Source organism: Oryx dammah, unplaced genomic scaffold (assembly GCF_014754425.2).
Source record: "Oryx dammah isolate SB20612 unplaced genomic scaffold, SCBI_Odam_1.1 HiC_scaffold_26, whole genome shotgun sequence".
Classification (NCBI taxonomy): Eukaryota; Metazoa; Chordata; class Mammalia; order Artiodactyla; family Bovidae; genus Oryx; species Oryx dammah.
In genome coordinates, this window is record NW_024070210.1 from 82,222,253 (window position 1) to 82,245,141 (window position 22,889).

The 22,889-nt window shown below is 46.3% G+C and overlaps 1 protein-coding gene across 2 annotated transcripts in view; it reads right to left on the reverse strand.

Annotated features, from left to right (window-relative positions):
* Positions 1–22,889, reverse strand: part of LOC120853518 (thrombospondin type-1 domain-containing protein 4) — a 631,548-nt gene that overhangs the window by 13,551 nt on the left and 595,108 nt on the right. For both annotated transcript variants that reach the window (XM_040227426.1, XM_040227427.1), the window contains 6 exons: positions 20,435–20,531; positions 14,865–15,140; positions 6,933–7,062; positions 5,245–5,449; positions 4,557–4,730; positions 1,634–1,807 (listed from right to left, as the gene is read on the reverse strand). In XM_040227426.1, the coding sequence (XP_040083360.1) occupies positions 1,634–1,807; positions 4,557–4,730; positions 5,245–5,449; positions 6,933–7,062; positions 14,865–15,140; positions 20,435–20,531 (1,056 nt within the window). The remainder of the gene's footprint in view (positions 1–1,633; positions 1,808–4,556; positions 4,731–5,244; positions 5,450–6,932; positions 7,063–14,864; positions 15,141–20,434; positions 20,532–22,889) is intronic.

A 22,889-nucleotide genomic window follows, 5' to 3' on the forward strand; every position in this document is an offset into this window, starting at 1 on the left:
ATGGAGCCGGAGGTCCAGAGAATGTATAAATCATGATCATCAGCCAGAATTATTTGGAGAACAAGCCAGCCCTGGGAGCCAAATCCTAGATGGTCTGAGAACTCAAAATACTGATGGTCATCATAACAGGGCAAAGAGGGAATGATTTTAGGGGGCTCATGTGCAACTTTGGAACTCTAAGGAAAACTTAATTGATCAGTTAAGTTACTTTATTGAGGTATTTGGTGTTATTGGCTCTTCATAATGAACAAACATAACCTTCTGTTTCTGCTTCTTTCCCCCAGCTTTACTGAGATGTAATTGACAAATAAAATTGTAATATATTAAAAGTATGCTCATGATGATATGGTATACATATACATTGTGAAATTGTCCTTACAATCAAGTTAACACATCCATCACCTCACATATTTACCTTTTTTACATGCATATGTGAAAACATTAAGTTCTACTCTCTTAGTAAATTTCGATTATACAGTACAGTATTATCTACTGCAGTATAGACACCATGTTACACACTAGACCACTCCCCCCACCAGAACTTGTTCGTCTTATAATTGAAAACCTGAACCCTTTTACCGATCTCTTCCTATTCCCCTCACCCCCAGCCCTCGGCAACCATCATTCTACTGTTTGTCTCTTTTCAAAAATTTTGTATTTATTGTTTTCGGCTGTGCTGTGTCTGTCTAGTTGTGGCACGTGGGCTTAACTGCTCCATGGCATGTGGGATTCTAGTTCCTCGTCAAGGACTGAATCTGCATATCTTGCACTGGAAGGCAGGTTCTTACCCACTGGACCGCCAGGGAAATCCCTCTATTCTCTTCCTCTGAATTTAACTTTTTTCCAGATTCCACTACTTGTGACGCCACTGCAGGGTCAGTGGTGTGTCTGGTTTACTTCACTTAGCATAATGCCCTCCAAGTCCATCCACGTTGCTGCAAGCTGCAGGATTTCCTTCCTTTTTTAAAGGCCAAATAATATTCCATTATAAACAAATACCACATATTCTTTACCCATTCATCTGTTGACAGACACTTAGGCTATGTCCATGCTTTCGTTGCTGTGAATAATGCTGTTACCCACATGGTAGGGGATGCAGGTATCTCTCCCAGATAATGATTTTCTTTTCTTTGGGTATATATCCAGAGGTGGGGTTGCTGGATCATATCTATTTCTGCTTTTGACTTTCAAGTACAGCCCAAACTGACTTTATTAACAACAACAATACTTAAGAGCAGTAGAAGCTACAGTTTGTTGTGTTATTGTACATCAGGCACTGCATCACCTACTTTGTAAACATCACTTTCACTTCTAAAAATAACCTCATAGGTGCTGGCACAATCAGCATTGTATAGATAAGGAAACCTTGCTGGACCATAAGCTTCCTGAGGGTAGGGATATTTGTTTTGCTCAATGATGTAGCCCAAGGGTTTAGAATAGCACATAGTAGGTGCTCAATAAACACTGTTGACCGAATGAGGCTCCAAAAACATAAGCAGCTTCTCTAGGGTCATGGGCAGCACAGCTGAGATTCAAATTTAGCATCCCTGGGAGACACCAAGCCCTGTCTCCTGACCCCTCAGCTATGCTGCTTCTCTCCAGGGACAGAGACACATCGGTTCTGGCCACTCACCTGACTCCAGCTTCCTGCAAACCACTCCACCTTGCCTGTGCAGGGCCCATTGTCACATGGGGTAGCCTCCGCTGGCCGGTTGCTCCCGCAGCCCTCCAGGGGCAGGCTGCTGACGTGGTTGGTCATGCACACCACTGAGCGTGTCCGCACTCCAGCCCCGCACTCCGCTGAGCACTGTGAGACAAGGCGGGCACGTTAGAGAGGAGGCCTCCCCACAGGTTCTGAAGTCACTTTCAGAGGAGGTGAAGGACGTCTGAACCCCCCGCTCCCCTACCAACTCTTTCCCTTGGAAACCACTGGCCCTTGCCATTCAGTTTCCTCCATTATGGCACATCAGTATGGCCCCCAGTCTAGGCTTCCCGGGACAGTCTTCATTCCAAATATGCTGTCCACGGTGGTGACTAATACAGTTACACTTGTCAGACTACCTGTTCTACCTGTTTTGGCTTTCACGTTCAAAAATGCAGTTAGTCCCCTACATATAAAGGAGTTCCTTCCCAAGTGTATGTGTTAGTAGCTAAGTTGTGTCTGACTCTTTTGGACCCTATGGACTGTAGCCTGCCAGGCTCCTCTGTCCATGGGATTTTCCAGGTAAGAATATTGGAGTGGGTTGCTATTTCCTCCTCCAGGGGATCTTCCTGACCCAGGAATCGAACCCGTGTCTCCCAAGTCTCCCTCATTGCAGGCAGATTCTTTTACCACTGAGTCACCCAATTTGTTCATAAGTCCAACAAACTTAGCCTAGGTACCCAACTAACACAATCAGCTATACAGCACTGTACTGTAATAGGTTTATAATACTTTTCACACAAATAATTTAAAAAAAAACCCAAACACATACAAAAGAAAATATTTTACTCTCACAGTCCAGGCCCTTGAAAAGTACAATACCGTGCCAGCTACATCACCGCTGCTTCTACGCTTGCTTCTGGACATCCTGGGCTTGAAATAAAGATACCGTACTGCATGTAGCACCGTACAGTAACGTACACAGAAGCAGGACCACTCGTAGAGAGTGCACACAAATGACAACGTGTGACAGGCCCGTGAACTAACTTACATGGCTGAGCATGTGCGTGCACGTTTGCGTCTTTGAAAGTTCGAAACTTGAAGGTTCCTATGTAGAGCACGCACTCTATGGTCAGCAGCAGCAGCAGGAGAGCACGCAAACCTGGGCATATGCCTGCCTGCCAGTAGCCGAGCCTGGCCTGGCCTGGGAAAGGAGGGTGGAAGTCTCTCATAAGACAGTGCTGCCTGAGGCTAAGGCAGGTGGTTCCATTCCTCAAAGGCTAGAGGAGAAGTGGGAGGCAGCCCGAAATGAAGGGAGAGCGTGGTCGGGGAGCCAGCACAGCAGTGTGTGTCACATCCCTATTATCTGCGTGGCTGGCGCTTCCCTGGTGGCTCAGATGGTACAGAATCCACCTGCAATGCGGGAGACCTGGGTCTGATCCCTGGGTTGGGAAGATCCCCTGGAGAAGGGAATGGCAACCCACTCCAGTGTTCTTGCCTGGAGAATGCCATGGACTGAGGGGCCTGGTGGGCTACAGTCCATGGGGCCGCAAAGTCGGACGTGAGTGAGTGACTAAGCGCACACACATGTCTGTGGGTCTGGGGGCCCATGACCCAGTCCCTTATATCTTTTCCATCATTAGCTGGATGGCTGGACACACTCCTGGCAGGAGGACTCTGGTTCTGCACTGCAACCAGGTTTCCAGGGGTTTGTAGGCACATTACAACAGGGTGGAAGCACCCTGAGGGGTTCTTCTAAGGGAAATGGTGCAGACTTGCCTAATTGATAGGGAGGAACTAAGAGGCAGCCACTCATACCTCCATCCCGGTTAAACTTCCACAGTCTTCTGAAGAAATCAGAAACCCAGACACTGCTCATTTGATGAGCAGTTCAGCTGCCTTGGTCAGAATACTCCTGCTGCCCGTCAGTCAACAGTTTCCATAAGAGTAGGCAGGCAAAACCATCATCTCCTCCCCCTCCCTCTCCTGCCCTTAGGCATATCTTTTAATTGCACTTAGTATTTTTTCCTAAATTTTGTTTTATTGTGGTAAAATACAGATAACATAAATTTTGCCATTTTAATAATTTTTAAGAGTACAAGTCAGAGGCATTAAGTATATTCACAATGTTGTGCAACCATTGCTGCCACCCCTCTCCCTTCTAGGGCTTCCCTGTGGCTCAGCTGGCAAAGAATCCGCCTACAATGCGGGAGACCTGGGTTCAGTCCCTGGGTTGGGAAGATTCCCCTGGAGAAGGGAACGGCTACCCACTCCAGTATTCTGGCCTGGAGAGTTCCAGGGACGGTATAGTCCACGGGGTCACAAAGAGTTGGACACGACTGAACGACTTTTATTTCACTTTCTCTCTTCTAACATAAATCTTATTTTTGTCTTTGATAGATGAACTCATAATGTTTTCCCTTGTACACAGGTAACTGGTGGGATAATGATGAACTATACACACCTTTTAGCTCATCCTTGACACCTGACACCAGGGACCCCCAAGGTGGCCTGGCTACCAGGAAGAGGAAAGTTGGGGACAATTCTGAGTTTGTAAGAAGCAGGGAAGAGGCTTGTCATTTGCTGAGTGCCTGTTCTATGCCAGACATTCCCAAGGTGTAGGAAAGGTATGATGCCTTTATGCACTTTATTTAGAACTTCATTATTTAATAGTCATGTGATGTGCTAAGGAGAATTAAATGAGTTCTTTCACACCCATGTCTTGGTCTCTGAGGCCCTTAGTCTTCATAGGAGCATAGGAAGACTGTGATAGTTCATCTCTAGGCCTCTCCCCAAAACTCAGAAATCACCCTTGGGATTTTGAACAAGAGATCCATGTCTGGGCGGCTTGGGGCACCTCCTGGTGCACGCTGCTGCCCATCAGCCCTGCCTGCCCGCCGTCCCTCTCGCTCACCCGCTCGCTCCACTCAGTCAGGAACCAGCTTTTGGCACAGGGTCCCATGTCGCAGTTCTCAATGTCATTGGGCCGGAGCTTCATGTTGCATTCCTCGTCGTCGACCACGTCCCCGATGTTGCTCACACACTTCACGTCCCGGGTCCTCTGTCCCACTCCACAAGGCACCGAACACTAAAACACAGCAAGTGCACATCAGCGCGGTGGGCAGTGCTGTGTCCGAGGGCCCCCTCCCGTCAGGGGACCCTCGTCCTCCTAACCCGCCACCTGAGCAGAGGGCAGGGGAAGGCGTGACTCCTGGGTTGCTGTGTACCCAGCCATGCGATGCTGCCTGGGGAGGATCCCCGGCTTCCTTTGATCTTTTGGGCCTCAGTTCTGTCATCTGTGAAATGGGAGAGCAGGACCGCAAGGAGGAGTTGACTCTAGCAGTCACTGGTCTTCACTCCACCGTGACACAGGGGAGAGGAAACCTGTGTGCACACGGCTCCCATGGGTCACCCTGATGGAAAGTTGGCCCTTAAGTCTATCTGGCAACCAGCACTTCCTACGCTTTGCAGAAAAGTCCTTCCAGAAAACTGCAGGAAGGGTCCTCCTGGAGAGCCCACATCAGGTCTGGGAGGGGGCAGGCGGGAGGGCGGCCGCAGGGCTTGCAGGGGGCGCCCCAGAGCAGGAGGCCCCACCCGCGTACCGAGGTCCAGTCGGTCCGGATCTGCCACTCGCTGCAGATCTTGAGCTGGCAGGTGCTGGTGGTCTCGGGCTTCTCCAGGTGCTGGCAGCGGTAGGGCTGCACCGTCAGGCTGCGGTTGGCGTACACCTGGCGACACAGGACCTGGCGGTGCTGCATGCCCAGGCCGCAGGTCTTGCTGCACTCGGACCACTCCCCGATGTCCCAGCTGGCGCAGGGAGGAGAGAGCGAGAAGGACCGTCACTCCCGTCACCAGGGAGAGCATCTCACAGGAAGCTGGCCGAGCCAATGGACCAGAAGCACCAGCGCCCTTGGTTACGGGTGACCCCCAGCCTAAAGCAGCGCCTGGCAGCCTGCCTCCACCCACAGGCCTCCGTAAAGGATGGGACTTTGTGCCATTCCCTGTTCATCAGTGAGTAGGACCCATGTTCCGTAAAATTACAGAAAACCGAGAAGGGACAAGTGATTTTTTTTTTAAATCTAGTCACCAAAATAACTCCAAAGGTGAGTTTTATCACCCTGTAGTACATTAACCCACTTTGAGACTAACTTAGAAATCTTGTTCCAACCTTCGTTGTTCTTCATCAGCTATTTGCACATCAGCGTCACATATTCTCCTCTGTCATCCTCTTTTGTCACTTACTGAAATAAGACATCAGCACATGTCCATGGTGTCTTTGGGTAAGAACTATGTTCTTATTAGCTTGAGAATTATGTTTTAGCCCCATTTCAGGGCTTTTCCCCCTTGTTCTTCTAAATTGTTTGTTTTTTGATGCGGGCCATTTTTAAAGTCTTTATTGAAAGTATTACAATATTTTAAGAAATATTTATCTTTTTTATTTTTGGCTGTACTGGTTCTTTGTTGCTGCGCACTGACTTTCTCTAGTAGTAGAGAGCAGGGGGTTACTTTCTAGTTGCAGCGCACAGCCTTGTCATTGCGGTGGCTTCTCTTGGTGTGATTCCTGGGCTCTAGGGCACAGGCTTAGCAGTTGTGGTACATGGGCTTAGCTTCCTTGTGGCATGTGGGATCTTCCCAGACCAGGGGTCAAACCTGTGTCCCCTGCATTGTAAGTCAGACTCTCAACCACTGGACAAACAGGGAAACCCCAATTTATTACAATATTGCCTCCGGTTTATGTTTTGGTTTTCTGGCCATGAGGCATGTGGGATCTTAGCTGCCTATCCAGGATTGAACTCACACCTTCTGCAATGGAAGATGAAGTCTTAACTGCTGCACTGCCAGGGAAGTTCCCTGCCTTGTTCTTCTAAAAGTGTCCCATTTATTAGTCAATAACTAACCCAATACCTCTCCTGAGACGTTCCCCAGGCAGATATATTTGTGAGTTTGATAACTGTGTCTCTGTACACAGCTCACCTGAGCACTGACCACATTGCATTGTAACTCTTCGCTTTCCTCTTTGTTTCCCTTACCAGCTAAAACCTAGTTGCTCCAATTCACCAAAGGCTTCCTGGGAGTGTGCTCCTGTGGAAGCACATTCCAACATGAGCTCCTGTGTTAGTCCTGAAAGACAGGCATGCTTTCTAAACAGATTGCATTTTACGCACAGATCAAGTTTCTTTTTAAATCAGATGTAGGCTGATTTAAAAATCAGATTATATTCACTACTAGGGTCCTATGCAAAAGCAACCTGAGCCAGAAACACACGACCGAAACAGAGAGGTCCTCTTACAAGGCTGGGCAAGGGAAGATGTTGCAGGGCTCCTCCTCGGGGGTCGGCTTCATGGCCAAGTCACAGTAGCTCTCAGGAACCTCTTCGTGAGTGTTTCTGTGCACACAGCGAAAAATAGGGTACTGTGATCCTGCAAGGACAAGAAGAAGTGTTTGAACACTGGCCTTTGGATGCAGACATGCAGAGATCCTGGTGCTGATGAAGAGAAGCCTCAGAAACAGAACTGTTCACACACACACACTCCTCCAACCTGAGTTGTCAACACCTCCTGGACAAGGGCTTTCCCAGGCACTGTAGGGGGCAACCAAGAACAGTAGGAATAGTTCCTGTCGTCAAAGGTCTTATGACCTATTTGGGGACATGGTTTGAACATGTTCAATGGCAGATAAAAACACTTTTCCTAAGCGTTCAAGACAACAAGAGAGATTGCTAGGTAGGGAAGTGATTATAAAGTGAACACAAATAATAATGTCTTGAAGGTTTTCTGGAGACATGAAAGAGAACAGGTCTCGAGGAATCTAGCTGTATTGTAGAGAGAGGGTTGATTTTGGGTAGCTGTGCACACGTGTATCTTGGAGGGAGGAGGCTGTTCAGGTTGTTGACCTAGAACAAAAGTGCATGGCAACCTGGCCTGTGAGTGTCAGGTATGTTGAAGAGACAGTCAGCCTGGGGCAGAGAAATAAGATTCGAGAGAGGCTAGAAAAGCAGCTGGCTTTGCCTTTGCAATCATTTTTACACATTCCCCTAGTAAAGTACTGATCTGATGGTATTTTAGTTATTTGAGTATATGTCTGCCTCTTATGAGACGGTGAGCTCCTTGGGGACAGGACTAGTTCTTGCTTAGTCCTGTAACCCCAGTACAGCAGGGTAGTGAAGTGAAGTGAGGTGAAAGTAGCTCAGTCGTGTCTGACTCTTTTCGACCCCGTGGACTATGCAGTCCATGGAATTCTCCAGGCCAGAATACCGGAGTGGGTAGCTGTTCTCTTCTCCAGGGGATCTTCCCAACCCAGGGGTCGAACTCAGATCTCCCGCACTGCAGGCTCATTCTTTACCAGCTGAGCCGCAAGGGAAGCCCAAGTTTGTAAGTGCTCATAAAAGTTTGTTGAGCAAATATTTTTCAGAGGTCTAAAATTTGTTTTTATTTCTTTCCTAAAAAACTACTAATGGCCTCAGGTCGTTTTAAATGCACAGCTGAGTATTTTGTACTTAACAAAGCATAATCTATTTTGGAGAAAAGGTCAGAATTTGTTCAGTGAACTTTCTAGCTCTCAACTGGGGGAAAAAAAAAATGTGGATTCACTTCTGCCTACCTCTCTCTGCTACCCCCTGGTGGCACCACTGAAGTATTACTAATGAGTGTTTAAAACTGACTGAATGTGCAACTCCAGTGTCTGAGGAATAAGATGCTTTTTTTCTGTTTTTAATAAACAATTGTCTTCCCACCCCACCCTCCCAAGCCCCAGTCTAGGCCAGTACCTGAATCCTGCTAGGCAGAACACTATCATTTATCCTACAGCTTTGTCTCAGTTCTGTTGCTAATTGGCCAGGCATTTAGAGTTTCTGAATTTCAACTTGCTATAATTTTAATTGTAACTAGAGGGATAACTTTGAATGTAAGTGTCTCTAAATACTTCATCAGCCACAAAGAGTTTCAAAGCTCCTTTAGGCTGGTCTTGGGTGACACACTGAGCCAGAGGCTAGTTCTTGTAAGAAATCTGACAGTTTGTAGGACAGTTTTGAATCAGAACAATCATTTGTTTAAATTACTCTTGCTGTAAAAATTTACAATGCAGCTATAACTTGAGACCATTATTTTAAAATAATCTTCCAATTAAGCATCGTTATTAGCTGAGTAAAAAACAGTGCTGGCTATAAAATTAATAGGAAGCAAAAGCTTTTGTGGAATTAAATTTTGTCCAGTGACAAATCTGCTTCCATTAAGAGATTTTTTAATGAAATTCAACAAACATTAAGCACACTGTGCTGAGTTATAAAGATGAATAAGATTCAGTTCACAGCTTGCAGGATACCCACTGGGACTCAGCCATTAAGCGATTAAGTAAAAATCTTATTATTTAGCCCATCCCTTTCCCTCCAGACCATGTGGGTTAAACTTTTCTACTTAGAAGTTTGTGGACTGGAAAGGAAAAGTAAGTACCCCAACTGCTTGGCATTAATGAGGGGAGAATTGAATGTCCCTAGCTAAAAGGATGGAGAAGGCAATGGCGACCCACTCCAGTACTCTTGCCTGGAAAATCCCATGGATGGAGGAGCCTGGTGGGCTGCAGTCCATGGGGTCGCTAAGAGTCGGACACGACTGAGAGATTCACTTTCACTCTTCACTTTCATGCATTGGAGAAGGACAAGGCAACCCACTCCAGTGTTCTCGCCTGGAGAATCCCAGGGACGGAGGAGCCTGGTGGGCTGCCGTCTATGGGGTCGCACAGAATCAGACACGACTGAAGTGACTTAGCAGCAGCAGCAGCAGCAGCAGCTAAAAGGATACAGGTTACCCTAGGAATACTCTGTGACTTGGAAATATGGATCCTGCTTGGGGCTGTGTGCAGATGGCCACTGCCTGCCTCCTTCCACCTTCTTACTGCCTGTACAGTATATTTGTCCATTGTCAAGTCCCAGAGATTAGCCAAGGAAATAATTCAGAGGCACACTTTCTCAGACGGTGAGAAAACACTAGCTCTATAGTTCTTGACCCAATGTTACCAAAATGATTTCTTTCTTTGGGTCAGTTTATATTTCTGCAAAATGGCACCTGGCCATCTCTTCACTGTCTCAGAATGCCACATAATTAGTCCTTTAAGTGCTAGCCAGTAAGAATGGGGTGGGGAGGTCAGGTGCCGGCTAGACTTCAGGCAGCAGGAAAAATCTGGGATCAGTTGGTTGGGCTGGATGTTGAGCATGTTAATCAAAATGGAAGTACATTCCATTGGAGCGGGGAGCATACCACAGGTAAAATGAGGCAAGTCAGTGAAGGCAGGGGCCAGTGCAGAGGTCAGCGAGGCACTGTGAAGAGAGAGGCAAAATAAGGAGAAAGAAAACAGTAAACAACTCTAGTCTTTAAACTTAGGGATCAGCTGAGCCAAGCCAAGAATTTGACCAGATAGACAGAGGTCTGGGCAATGACTGAGCAGAGTATGGGTCACTCTTGTCCACTGGTGACAGAGTTCTTTCCTGTGACGATGCTATCATGGTGCTGAAATTTTAACCCGAGAGGCATGTGTAGTCTGGCGAGCGCTGCCAGGAAGGACTGGAGAAGAGTTTTAGAGAGGGTTTTTGTGGGGACACAATGAGATTACAAAGCAAGTGAACTTGGGGTTTGCAGAAAAGAGATGGACAGCCCTGGCAGGCTCAGAATTTCTTGGTTACGGCATACTTATCACTACACTGAGGACCATGAGATGAGCTAAATATTTGTGCATCTGCCCTGCCTTCCTGTGCTGCACGTCTGAGACCGTCGCTGGCTGGGAGCAAATCTTAGAGGGAGCAAAGGGGTCCCTCCATCGTGCCTGGGACAGAATAGACAAGCACCATTGAATGACCACCTGGATGAGTAAGTAGCATCCGTCCAGTGAACACAAGGCTGGGTGAGCAGCATGTAGGGTGGCAAAGGGCACAGGCTCTGTCCTTGTCCCATAAGACAATGCCTTACCGTCTCCAGCAGGCCTACATCTCACCTTACTGGAAAGGCTGGGCCAGGCTACATTTAAAGGCTGAGATGGAAGAGACTCTTTTACACCTGCCATCCTTGACATCAAATCACACAACAGCAATTTTTATCCTGTTTATAAGTGCCTTGATTTCGTCTAGTTCCAAGTATATTTGGTTCCTTTAACTGGCATCATGTCTGTATGTTAGTTGCTCAGTTGTGTCTGACTTTGCAACCCCATGGACTATAGCCCGCTAGGCTCCTCTGTCCATGGGGATTCTCCAGGCAATCAATACTGGAGTGTTTTGCCAGTCCCTTCTCCAGGGATCGAACCCCTGTCTTCTACATTTCAGGTGGATTCTTTACTGTCTGAGCTACCAGGGAAACCCCTTAATGGGCATCGTGTGCTTAGTCGCTCAGTCGTGTCCGACTCTTTGTGACCCCATGTACTATAGCCTGCTAGGCTCCTCCGTCCATGGGATTCTCCAGGCAAGAATACTGGAGTGGGTTCCCATGCCCTCCTCCAGGAGACTTTCCCAACCCAGGGAAGGCTCTTCCTGACCAAGGGATTGAACCCCTGTCTCCTGCATTGCAGGCAGATTCTTTACCATCTGAGCTAGCAGGGAAGCCCATGAATACTGGAGTGGGTAGCCTATCCCTTCTCTAGGAGATTTTCTTGACCCAGGAATCGAACCAGGGTCTCGTGCATTGCAGGCAGATTCTTTACCAGCTGAGCTACCAGGGAAGCCCAACAGGCACCATACCACTACCTCAATGGTAGAACATTTAGGGACTAATGCATGCTGATCTTGAGTTTCTGTGTCAAGTACATTTCACACTGCTTACTACACTAAACTGATGCTGTGACAGATCCTCCCTAAACTCTTTTTGGCCTTAATGTATAATTATCTCTTGCTTTCTGCCTCTGTCAAGACACATTTAACAGGCATTTACTTTCCCTCATAAGGCCGATAAGAGAAGTTGGTACAACGACTCTCCAGTTTATGTTCTCTATGCAGGTATGAAGTATAAGCATTAGATCAGGGGTTTCTGGACATTGTACCCCACATCTGTTTTAACTTTGGAGTGTTCAAGGACTCAGGGTTGTGAGCCCATGTCACAGTCCAGACTGATAATGATATTGACTCTTTTACACACAGACAGGCTTGGCTTCAAGCCTATCACAACCTTGTTTTATTTATTTACATTAATTTGTATTGGAAAAGATTCTGATGATGCGAGGGATTAGGGGCAGGAGGAGAAGGGGACGACAGAGGATGAGATGGCTGGATGGCATCACTAACTCGATGGACTTGAGTCTGAGTGAACTCCAGGAGATGGTGATGGACAGGGAGGCCTGGCGTGCTGCGATTCATGGGGTGGCAAAGAGTCGGACACGACTGAGCGACTGAACTAACTAATTTGTATTGGAGCGTTAAGAGTCCCTTGGACTGCAAGGAGATCAAACCAGTAAATCCTAAAGGAAATCAATCCTGAATATTCATTGGAAGGACTGATGCTGAAACTCCAATACTTTGGTCACCTGATGCAAAGAACTGACTCTTAAAACTCTTAGAGGAAAAGACCCTGATGCTGGGAAAGATTGAGGACAGGAGGAGAAGGGGACAACAGAGGATGAGATGGTTGGGTGGCATCACGGACTCAATGGGCGTGAGTTTCAGCAAACTCTGGGAGATGGTGAAGGACAAGGAAGCCTGGCATGCTGCGGTTCGTGCGGTCTCAAAGAGTCGGATATGACTGAGTGACCGAACAGCAAATAGTTGCTTTAAATGCCGTGTTAGTTTCTACTCTGCAGCAAAATGAATCAGCTCTACGTATACACATATCCCCTCTTTTTTGGATTTCCTTCCCACTGAGGTGGACATTCAGGTCACCACAGAGCACTGAGTAGAATTCTCTGTGCTATAGAGTAGGTTCCCATTAGTTATCTATTTTATACTTGGCAGTGCAAATGTGTCAGTCTCAGTCTCCCAGTTCTTCCCCTTTTTCCCCTCTGGTGCCCATACATCTGTTCTCTTGTGTCTGTGCCTCTATTTCTGCTTTGCAAATAAGATCATCTACACCGTCTTTCTAGATTCTGCAGATATGTGTTAATACACATTTGTCTTTCTCTTTCTGACTTACTTCACTTTGCACGACAGTTTCTAAGTCCACTCATGGCACAAAAACAGAAATATAGACCAATGGGACAGGATAGAAAGCCCAGAGAAAAACCCATACACGTACGGTGATCTAATCTATGACAAAGGAGGTGAGAATATGCAATGGAAAAGACAGCCTCTTCAAGAAGAGGTGCTGAGAAAACTGGACAGCTACGTGTAAAAGAATGAAATTAGAACACCATACACAAAAATAAACTCAAAATGGATTAAAGACCTAAATAAGGCCAGACACTATAAAACTCTTAGAGGAAAACATAGGCAGAACACTCTTCGACATAAGTCGCAGCAGAATCTTTTTTGACCCACCTCCTAGAGTAATGAAAATAAAAACAAAAATTAGCAAATGGGATCTAACTAAACTGAAAAGATTTTGCACCGTAAAAGAAGCCACAAACAAGAAGAAAAGACAGCCCTAAAAGTGGGAGAAAACATTTGCAAACAAAGCAACTGACAAAGGATTAATCTCCAAAATATACAAATGGTTCGTGTGGCTCAATATCAAAAAACAAACAACCTGACCAAAAAACGGGTGGAAGCCCTAAATAGACATTTCTCCAAAGAAGACATAGAGATGGCCAACCAATGCATGAAAACATGCTCAACATCACTAATTATTAGAGAAATGCAAGTCAAAGCTACAGTGAGGTATCACCTCACACCCAAACTCCACCCTTCACCCCAAATCCTATTACTGGATCTTTTCTTTTCATTGGAGAAATGCTGTAAACTCCCTCTGGTGTGTAGCCCCCCTTGCTGCATAAACTGACTTCGCTGGGCTGCAGTCTTGTTCCTGGTGGTCTTAGTTGATGGGAATTAAGATAATGGCATAAATACAAGATCAAGAAATTACTGAAGAGGAGGAAGGGTGTTGTGAATGTTGGTGAGTATAAGAGCTAGCTAACTAAGCTTGGAAGCTCCAAAAGCACTTTTTTCTTCTGAAATCCTTAGATCTGAGAATGACTTTCCAATGACATTTGTATAAGTGTTCCATGACGACCTTGCCTTGTGCATCAACTTGTAAATCTTGAGCTAGGTGAGTGTATTCTCTGATTATTAATGAATGTCTTGTGCAGGAAAGGGTTAACTCAGCAGGCTTGGGTTGCTCAGACCCTGCACATTCCAAGGAAAGACCTGTGTCCAGGACTGGCCCTTGACTGAGGCTGGAGATAATTAACCTCAGAGCCCCTGGAATACTCTGCTGATGAGAGTTATTCTATGCTGGAATCTTGGGTTGCTCTGTATCCTTTTGACAATCTAATCTATGCCAACAATGTGATTTATATAAATGCCTGTTTTTGCATGCCTTAAGTCATAGTTTGACCTCTGGAGTGCTAGAGGCTGAATAGCTAATGTGGGAGATGCATGTCTGCATGATTGAACCCCAATAAACCCCTTGGAAATCAAAGCTGGAGTGAGCTTCTCTGGTTGGCAATACTGCTGCTGCTGCTAAGTTGCTTCAGTCGTGTCCGACTCTGTGCGAGCCCATAGACGGCAGCCCACCAGGCTCCTCTGTCCCTGGGATTCTCCAGGCAAGAACACTGGAGTGGGTTGCTGTTTCCTTCTCCAATGCATGAAAGTGAAAAGTGAAAGTGAAGTCACTCAGTCGTATCTGACTCTTAGTGACCCCATGGACTGCAGCCTACCAGGCTCCTCCATCCATAGGATTTTCCAGGCAAGAGTACTGGAGGGGGGGTGCCATAATACTAGGCTTATCTATAACATTGCTGGCTTAATCAAATGTAGCCCTGTGTCACTCTACTGGGCCCTAGGGGACACCTGGAGGCTGGCACTTGGCTTAGTGTCTCCTGGACTTTGTCACATGTGCTTTTCCCTTTGCTGATGCTAATTTGTAGCCTTTCACTGTAATAAATCATAACCATGAGCACAGCAGCTTTTCTGAGTTTTCCAGGTCCTTCCAGTGGGTCATCAGGTCTTGGGGACCCCCTAACACAGAATCCACAGCGAGCCATTCTACAGTCAGGCTCAAGGAGAGAAGGGTTTGCCACATGCCTGGGGCCCACCTGTATGTTCCTCACTCCCGCCTGGGGGTCTGCAGAGGCCTTCCTAGCCCTCACATGCGCTTACCTTTCCCGCAGGTTGTCGAGCACTCTGTGGTCCCCAGCTGCTTCCAGTTGTGATCCCGGCTCTGCCGAGGGGGCTGCGGAGCTGGTGGCACCACACTGTCCGGCCGGTGGAGAGAGAATCTGTCTGGCTGCCTGACCGGGAAGGTCTGTGCTGATTCCAATGTGAACATTTCAGGTGTCCCGCTGCGCGTGTCTGCCTTCTCCTGGTCCCCCTCTTTCTCTTTTCCCTCCTGCTGGCTCCTCCCTTCTGGTACCAGCTGGCCATTGAAGGGCTCCCCTAGGAAAGGCAAGTGCACACACCACAGAAGATGGGTTTTTATGGTGAGTTGTCAAGAGGAAATGATCCAGCATTAGAAATCAGGTAGCGTGAGATCATTTCTAACTCAAAGCACATGTATCTAAAATAAGTAGATGTTAATTTCCCTAATATTAAAATATTATTACAAATGAATGAGGAAAAGATGAGCATCACAGAAGGGAAAGTGAGCAAGGACCCAGGAAAGGCAATTTCTTTTCTTTTCATGCAAAAAGAACTGCTGCTGCTACTGCTAAGTCGCTTCAGTCGTGTCCGACTCTGTGTGACCCCATAGACGGCAGCCCACCAGGCTCCCCCATCCCTGGGATTCTCCAGGCAAGAATACTGGAGTGGATTGCCATTTCCTCCTCCAAAGCATGAAAGTGGAAAGTGAAAGTGAAGTCGTGTCTGACTCTTAGCGACCCCATGGACTGCAGCCCATCAGGCTCCTCTGTCCATGGGATTTTCCAGGCAAGAGTACTGGAGTGAACTACACACAACCAAAAGTCATACAACAGTGCTCAGCTTCATTTCTAATTAAAGAACTACACGAGAAAGCAACAACAGCAATTCTATTTATCTAACCATAAAGATGAGAAACTCTGGAAACATTTAAATCCTTAAACCCCTCATTGAAGGTGCTGTAAAACACACTTTCTCACACTGGGTGAGCCTGCAAATAGATCCAAAGCTTTGGAGGGCAACTTGGAAAGATTGCTCTAAATTTTAAATGCACATATCTCTTGACCTAGCCAGTCAATTGCTAGAACAATTGCCATGCAAATATTCCCATTCTTTACATAGAGCTGTATGTACAAGCATGGTTACTAATTTGAAACACCAAAACAGTAGAGTGAGTTTAAATGTCCACCAGTGTGTGCATGGGTGCTAAGTTGCTTCAGTTGTGTCCAGCTCTTTGTGATCCTATTGTAGCCCACTTGGCGCCTCTGTCCTTGGGAATCTCCAGGCGAGGATCTGGAGCGAGTTGCCAGGCCATCCTCCAGGGGATCTTCCTGACCCAGTGGTACTAGTTAAAAGAAATTATACTACAGCCATGAATGAAATCCTATGTAATTTTTTTAAGAAAAGAATGAAGCAAATACACGTCATGACTGACAGGTTGTGTGGTGAAAGAAAAAAGCATGACAGAATTCAGTTTGTATACACCTACGCAGATGTGGCAGGACAATTTTTGAGAGATTAATTTGTGTTTTGTTCTTTATCTCTGTTCCTCCTCCTCCTCTCCTAGTCCAAAAGTGGCTAAATTCTTGGCTTTTCTTGCCTGAGATTTTTGTAGGAGAGAAGGCAAAAGCTACTAGAAGTCAACAGCTCTTCTTTCCCATAGCAAAAACCCTGAGCTCCCAGTAAGGATAGCAGGTTCCAGAAGAGCTGGCCCAGGGGAAGGAGAAAAAAGTGGAGAGCACTTTCTAAGAGAGAGAGAGACAGAGAGAGATGGAGAAGCAGGTGTCTGAGGTCTTGCGTTTCCTGAGCACCACAGACCCGCGAGGCAGGAAACTTTCCTCATATCTGGGGTGTGTGGAGGAGCCTCCAGATTATTAGGACAGAATCGTCTACCAGTTTCAAGGAAGTTTCAAATTCAGGTTAGTTTTATGTTGACTTATAGAAAAGACTGGCATGTGATGTTCCTGGTAGACTTAGATTGTAGACGAAGATTCAAATCGGCTTGACATGTTTGGACATGCACAAAGAGGGCTGGACAGAGTCCCTCCAAATTGTTAAGAGAGATTGCGTCTGGGAAGCAGGGCGAGGTATGAGGTTGGGAATACTACTTTTTTTTTTTTAATAAATAGACTTTATATATATATATATACACATATAGGTATATATGCCCAACTATATACCTATAGTTGCCATGCCCTCCTCCAAGAGATCTTCCCAACCTAGGAAGACACGGGTTTGATTCCTGGGTTGGGAAGAATCCCATGGACAGAGCAGCCTGGCAGGCTACAGTCCATGGGGTTGCAAAGAGCTGGACATGACTGAGCACACACGTATTGTACACATATAGAACCCGCCTGCCAATGCAGGAGACGGAGACACAAATTCAGTCCCTGGGTCAGGAAGATCCCTGGAGGAGGGCATGGCAACTCACTCCACTATTCTTGCCTGGAGAGCCCCATGGACAGAGGAGCCTGCCGGGCTGCAGTCCATAGCGTTGCAAAGAGCTGGACACGGTGACGAGGCACAGCATGGCAAGCAGTTTTAGGTCTACAGCAAAACTGAGTAGGAAGCGCAGAGAGTTCCCTTCTTTCTCCTGCCCACCCCCGCCACAGCCTCCCCCGTCAACATCCCACATCAGAGTGGTACACTTGTTAAAACTGATGAAACTACACTCGACATATCCAAAGTCCACGGGTTACATTAGGGTTCACTCTTGCTGTTCTACATTTTGTGGGTTTTGACAAATGTGTGACATCTGTCAGCCTCTGCAGTATCACACAGAATAGTTTTGCTGCCCTAAAATCCTCTGCCTATTCATCCCTTCCTCCCTTGTAACCCCCAGAAACCACTGATCTGTTTACTGTCTCCACAGTTATAGCTTTTGCAGACAGTCATCCATACGTACTTGGAACCACACAGTATGCACACTTTTCAGACTGGCTTCTTTCACTTGGTAACATGCAGCTAAGGTTCATGCATGTCTTTTCCTGGCTTGATAGCTCATTTCTTTTTAGCACTGGATACTATTCCGTCGTCTGGATGTGTCACAGTCCTTTTATCCAAATTCACTTACTGAAAGACATCTTGGTTGCTTTCAGGTCTTGGCAATTGTGGAGCAGTTGCATTTTACTTTACATATTTCTATTTTGATTGAATGGTGTTCAAGCATTCATTAGTTTAATATCAAATAAGGAGGCAAATTCTAGGGTTACTATAAAATGCAGTTAAAACTTAGAGCTTTCTCTCCTCTTTCATCAGCACTTTCTTATTTAGTTGGCTACTTAGAATACTTCATGGTTTGAAATACTATATGCAAATTAAACTAATAGAATCAAGACCAGTATAGTGATATAAATAAGACTGTCCAAATGTTATCAGATAAAACCTTTTAAGATCTTTTATGTATCTTACATGCCCTGGGCACTGTGTTAGGATGAACACCTAATTCATTCAATACCTTTCCCCTCCTAAATAAAGCCTTTGAATGTACATTTTCTTCCTTTCTATTCTGTGGATTGCTCTCTTGCATGGAGATGCACAGTAAAAAAGAAGTAGAGTTGAATTCAAGCTCTGGCCTCCTGTCTCTACTGATATGGAGGATGAAGCCTGCTCCAGCTTGCCTCTCCTCATCAGTGTTTTATGGCTGAGCCCTTCTAGCCTGCTCTGTCCCAGGCAGCTGATCCCAGGACCACATGCTACCCATAAACTGAGACCCATTAGGCTTGCTATCAATCACCATCATCCTATATGATTTCAAATAGTCTATCCAGTTGCCCCTAAAAGTCAGTATCAGTAATCTCAATATTTTGCCATCTGAACTTGGTTTCTCCCGCTGTATATTGCTCCTGGAACTGGCTTAAAAATTCTTTCAGGCTGAGTGTGCTGACTTGGAGTTTGGACAACACACGTACCCCACATGCCAGGCAAACACCAGGCTGTTGTCTCCAGGAAGCCCAGGTGACTCCTCCTCCATCTGGGACAGATGACCTGGTTATCCAATCAGCAGCCCAGGGAAGGATGGATGGATGGGGTCTCATGTCTGTCCCCTCACTTCCTAGGACAGATGTTGGACCAGGTCACCTCTAGGCAGTATAACAAGCACAGGGGCTAGTGACCCAGGCTGGCCTGAGGTCCAGGATGTAACTCTATTTCCTTACTCTTAAAATAGGGCTAATAATAGTTCCTTCCTCTGAGTATACTCGTGAGAATTGATGAGTTAGTCTATATGAAGGGCTCAGCAGTGTCTGGCACATAGTGAGGACTCAGTCTGTGTGAGCAATTATTATGAATATTTCTGCAGACCTTTCTGTTTGAAAGATAGAAAAGACAGTCTCCATTTGGGTGGCAGGCTCCATCACCATTTGGTGAAGAAGTATCAGCCAGGAGCTGTGACACGTCCAGCAGCAGCCAAGCAGAGCTGCCAGCTCTGTCTCTCAGCAGAGCCCACTGGGAAGAGGTCAATTGTTAGATGTGAACCCATGATGCTTTTCTTATAGGTCAAAGCTGTGTCAGTGGAAGCAGAAGGGGACCAAGAGAAAAGGCATGTGGTAAAGAGAAAAATGGCCCTTTGAAGGTGTCTGGGTCCTCATCCCTGGAACTGGGATGTGTTTGTTTAATGTGGCAAAAGGGATTTTGCAGATATAATTAAGCTATCCTGGGTTTTGAGGTGGAGAGATTTATCTGGCGGAGCTCAATGTAACCAGAAGGGTCCTTATAAGAAAGAGGGAGGAGGGTGAGCGTCAGAGAAGGAGATGTGACGGCAGAAGACGGTCAGAGGCAGAGAGATTTCTAAAGGTGTTACTTGGCTGGCTCTGAAGATGGAAGAAGGGGCCACGAACCAAGGAACGAAAGCGGCCTCTTGAATTTGAAAAAGGCAAGGAAATCAATTCTTTCTCAGAGCTTGCAGAGGATGCATAGCTCACCAACACCTGGATTTCTGCCCAGCAAAACCCATTTTGGACTTTTGACCTCCAGAATTATAGGATAGTAAGTTTGTTATTGTTTTCTGCTCCTCAGTTTGAGGTCACTTGTTGCAGCAGCAACAGGAAACTAATACATAAGACAATTCAAGATGCTGAACTGAAAGGCAGGCTGAGAGTGTTCACTTTGGTTTTTTTTTCAGTTTGAAAAAATGTAATTAATTTTATTTTTGGCTGCACTAGGTCTTTGTCGCTGTGTGGGCTCCTCTCCAGTCGCAGTGTGTGGGCTTCTCAATGTGATAGCTTCTCTTGTGGTTCCTGGGCTTTACAGCACAGGCTCAGCAGTTGTGGTCCATGGATTCCATTGCACCGTGACACGTGGGATCTTCCTGGATCAGGGATCAAACTGCAGCGGCAGGTGGATTCTTCGCTGCCTACCACCAGGGAAGCTCTGCTCACTTCCCGTTTAAATCAAGTGAATGAAACACTCTCAGAGAAAGTTCAGACGAATGCTGAAGCATCCTCTGATACCAAGGCCCATTGACTCTGAAGTATGTGTCCAGGAATTTTCGCTGGGTTAACTAAGAGACAGAGGGCAGATATACAAGAAGAAGAGAGAAAGGGCTTTAAAAGGAAATGATCTGGAATGACTGGCAGCAAAACAAGAAGTTTTACCTGGTCTCCTGTGAGGTGGCACCTGTGGGCTGATGGCGTTGTTCCCCATTATAATGTACTCGTAGTGGACTCCTGGGTTAGGCTGCTGGTGTATCATCTGTCAACACAGAGGTCAATGTCACCGCACTGGTACACAAGCACATCCCTTTCCGGCTGACCCTGGGCTCAGTGCTGTAAGTGGCATTAACTATACATAAGTGGATTGATTTACATCTAATAATAATAGGGGGCCAGTGACAGAGTAAATGAAAGCTATTTTCAGATGGCTTTTTGCTATTTGCTTTTGAAGAATGAGGAACACAGTCTTTGAGAGATTCGGGAGAAAACTAGGCTGAAAGCCAAGATTTTATAAGTTCCAAATGGAAAGATGGGAGCAATGGTAGCGAACCTTTCTGTTGGCTCCCCACCATCTTCTCCATGACTTAGCTTTTGTGCACAGATCTCCAAATGTCCAAGAGACCCTTAGGTTTACACCACAGAGACACCGTTTGAACACTAGGTGGCGAGACAGAGTCGTGAAGGAAGGGCCAGACCGGCAGTGCCAGCAGCTCTTCTAGGCTCCTCTGAAGTCCTCTGCCTGGCCTGTGAGCCTGGCTCAGGAAGGCCTGCCCCAACCCTCTCCCTTATTGACTCTCTGGGTCCCATCCCCTCTCACCCATGGAAAGCTCCAGAATCACAGAGAGATGGGGTGAGAAATACAGGTACGGAATAAGGAAAGTGTCTCCTTCTATTCTCTCAAGAAACCCATGATAAAAGCTGCATAGGGCCGTGGAAGTCAGCCATGGCACGGCACTGTCTGGGACAAGAATACAAAACAAGCCAGTACGCAGTGGCAGACTAATTCCCTCCCTATTGGCTTTGGAGCACAAAATCCTTTGTACCCATGCTTTCCTGGTGGGAAGCAGGGTGGTGGGCTAAATAAAGCAGTTGAACAGGAATCTGAAGTGAAAATATGAGCCAGGCAAGGACACAGGGTCGTGTTTTGATGTTTCCATCTCTACTGCTTTATAAAGGGGTTCTCCTGTTGACCAGTCGCGTCACCTGGAGCAAGTCCCTCAATCTCATAGCCTCTGATTTCTTCATCTGGAGAGGCAGGAGGTTAGAATCACAGCTGATCTCTGAGGTCCTGTTAGCTAGAGGCGTTCTCTGAGTCACTCCTGCAAGGGTGGGTCCTGTTTGGCCCATGAGGGTATCTGCTCCGTCCATTTATGCCATTAGCCCTTACCCCTTCCCTACGTGTGAAACGGGGCTTCCTGTCTATAAATCACCCAGGGGAAGGCAGACATAAGAACCCTGGGGCCCCTCAGATCTAGGAACCACGTGGGGAGCAGAGAACCCCTGAGGGACACGGTGGCGTGACCACAGGTCCCCGCGATCCATTCCTAGTTCCCTCACTTCTCTTTTCACACAATCTGACCCTCATTCTGGGCCTGGAAATCCTCCCCACTCTTCTGTGCTTCTATGTGAATGTTCTGCCAGTGCAAACCTTGTCCCATTTATGAAATTATTATTGGCCCCCACATCCCAGACCACCCACAGTCGGCCTTTAACAACCTGAGTTTTTACCCCTGATGCCATTTGAAACTTACCCAGAGTCCAACAACCACTGGACAGTCTATTAAAAAATATTCAGAATGAGTTATAACAATGCTTCCTTTGTCCATGAGCCACTAGGCCCAAAGGGAATGAACATGTAACTGTATAGTTGGACAAGTAATATTTATAAAACTCAAACCCAGCAATTATCAGGTACACCAGTGTGACTCTGGAGATGGTGAGAGAATATATATCGATGGGTGAGCTCATTCCTTTTTATCAAAACTTTGATTTTGAGCTTTTATTTCCGGTCCCCTTTTATTTCCAGATCTTTTTTAAGAAGCTTGGATTCTAGTGGTTTCTTATAAAAATAAAGACCATTTTTTAACTCTGGGGCAACTTAATACTTTTAGTTTCTTGTAAAAGAAATCAAAGTGCTGTCTTCTGGGAAGCAGGAAACTTCTAGTAAATCTCTGTATTGTTACTCCAAGCTTTACTGTGTCATGCGGAGGACTCTGGAGTTCTTGTTTCTTCACTTGCTTTAATCGAATTTGAAGAGGGCTGGGAACTGTGAGTGGTCTTGTCTTGCTTTAGGCATTTGCTTTCTTTTGCCATAAAAAGAAAACACACCAAATTAGCATAGGAGGAAAGTGCCTGGAGGAGATCCAGTGCTCATGAAATAAAGGATATGTTTTGCCTCTGATTTGATTCAACAAGTAAAATTGGTTTTACTGGGTCAGTAAATGCTGAGGCATCTGGGAGAGTTTATGGTTTCTATGAGCTAGGTACATTTGGAGGTGAGTGGCAAAGATGCGCGCCAAGCATGTAAGGGCACCCCAGAAGGCACCACTCAAATGATCTTATTGAGCCAGGGCAACGTTTGTTGTTTAATTTTTCTAAGTGTGGTCCTGAGAAGCAA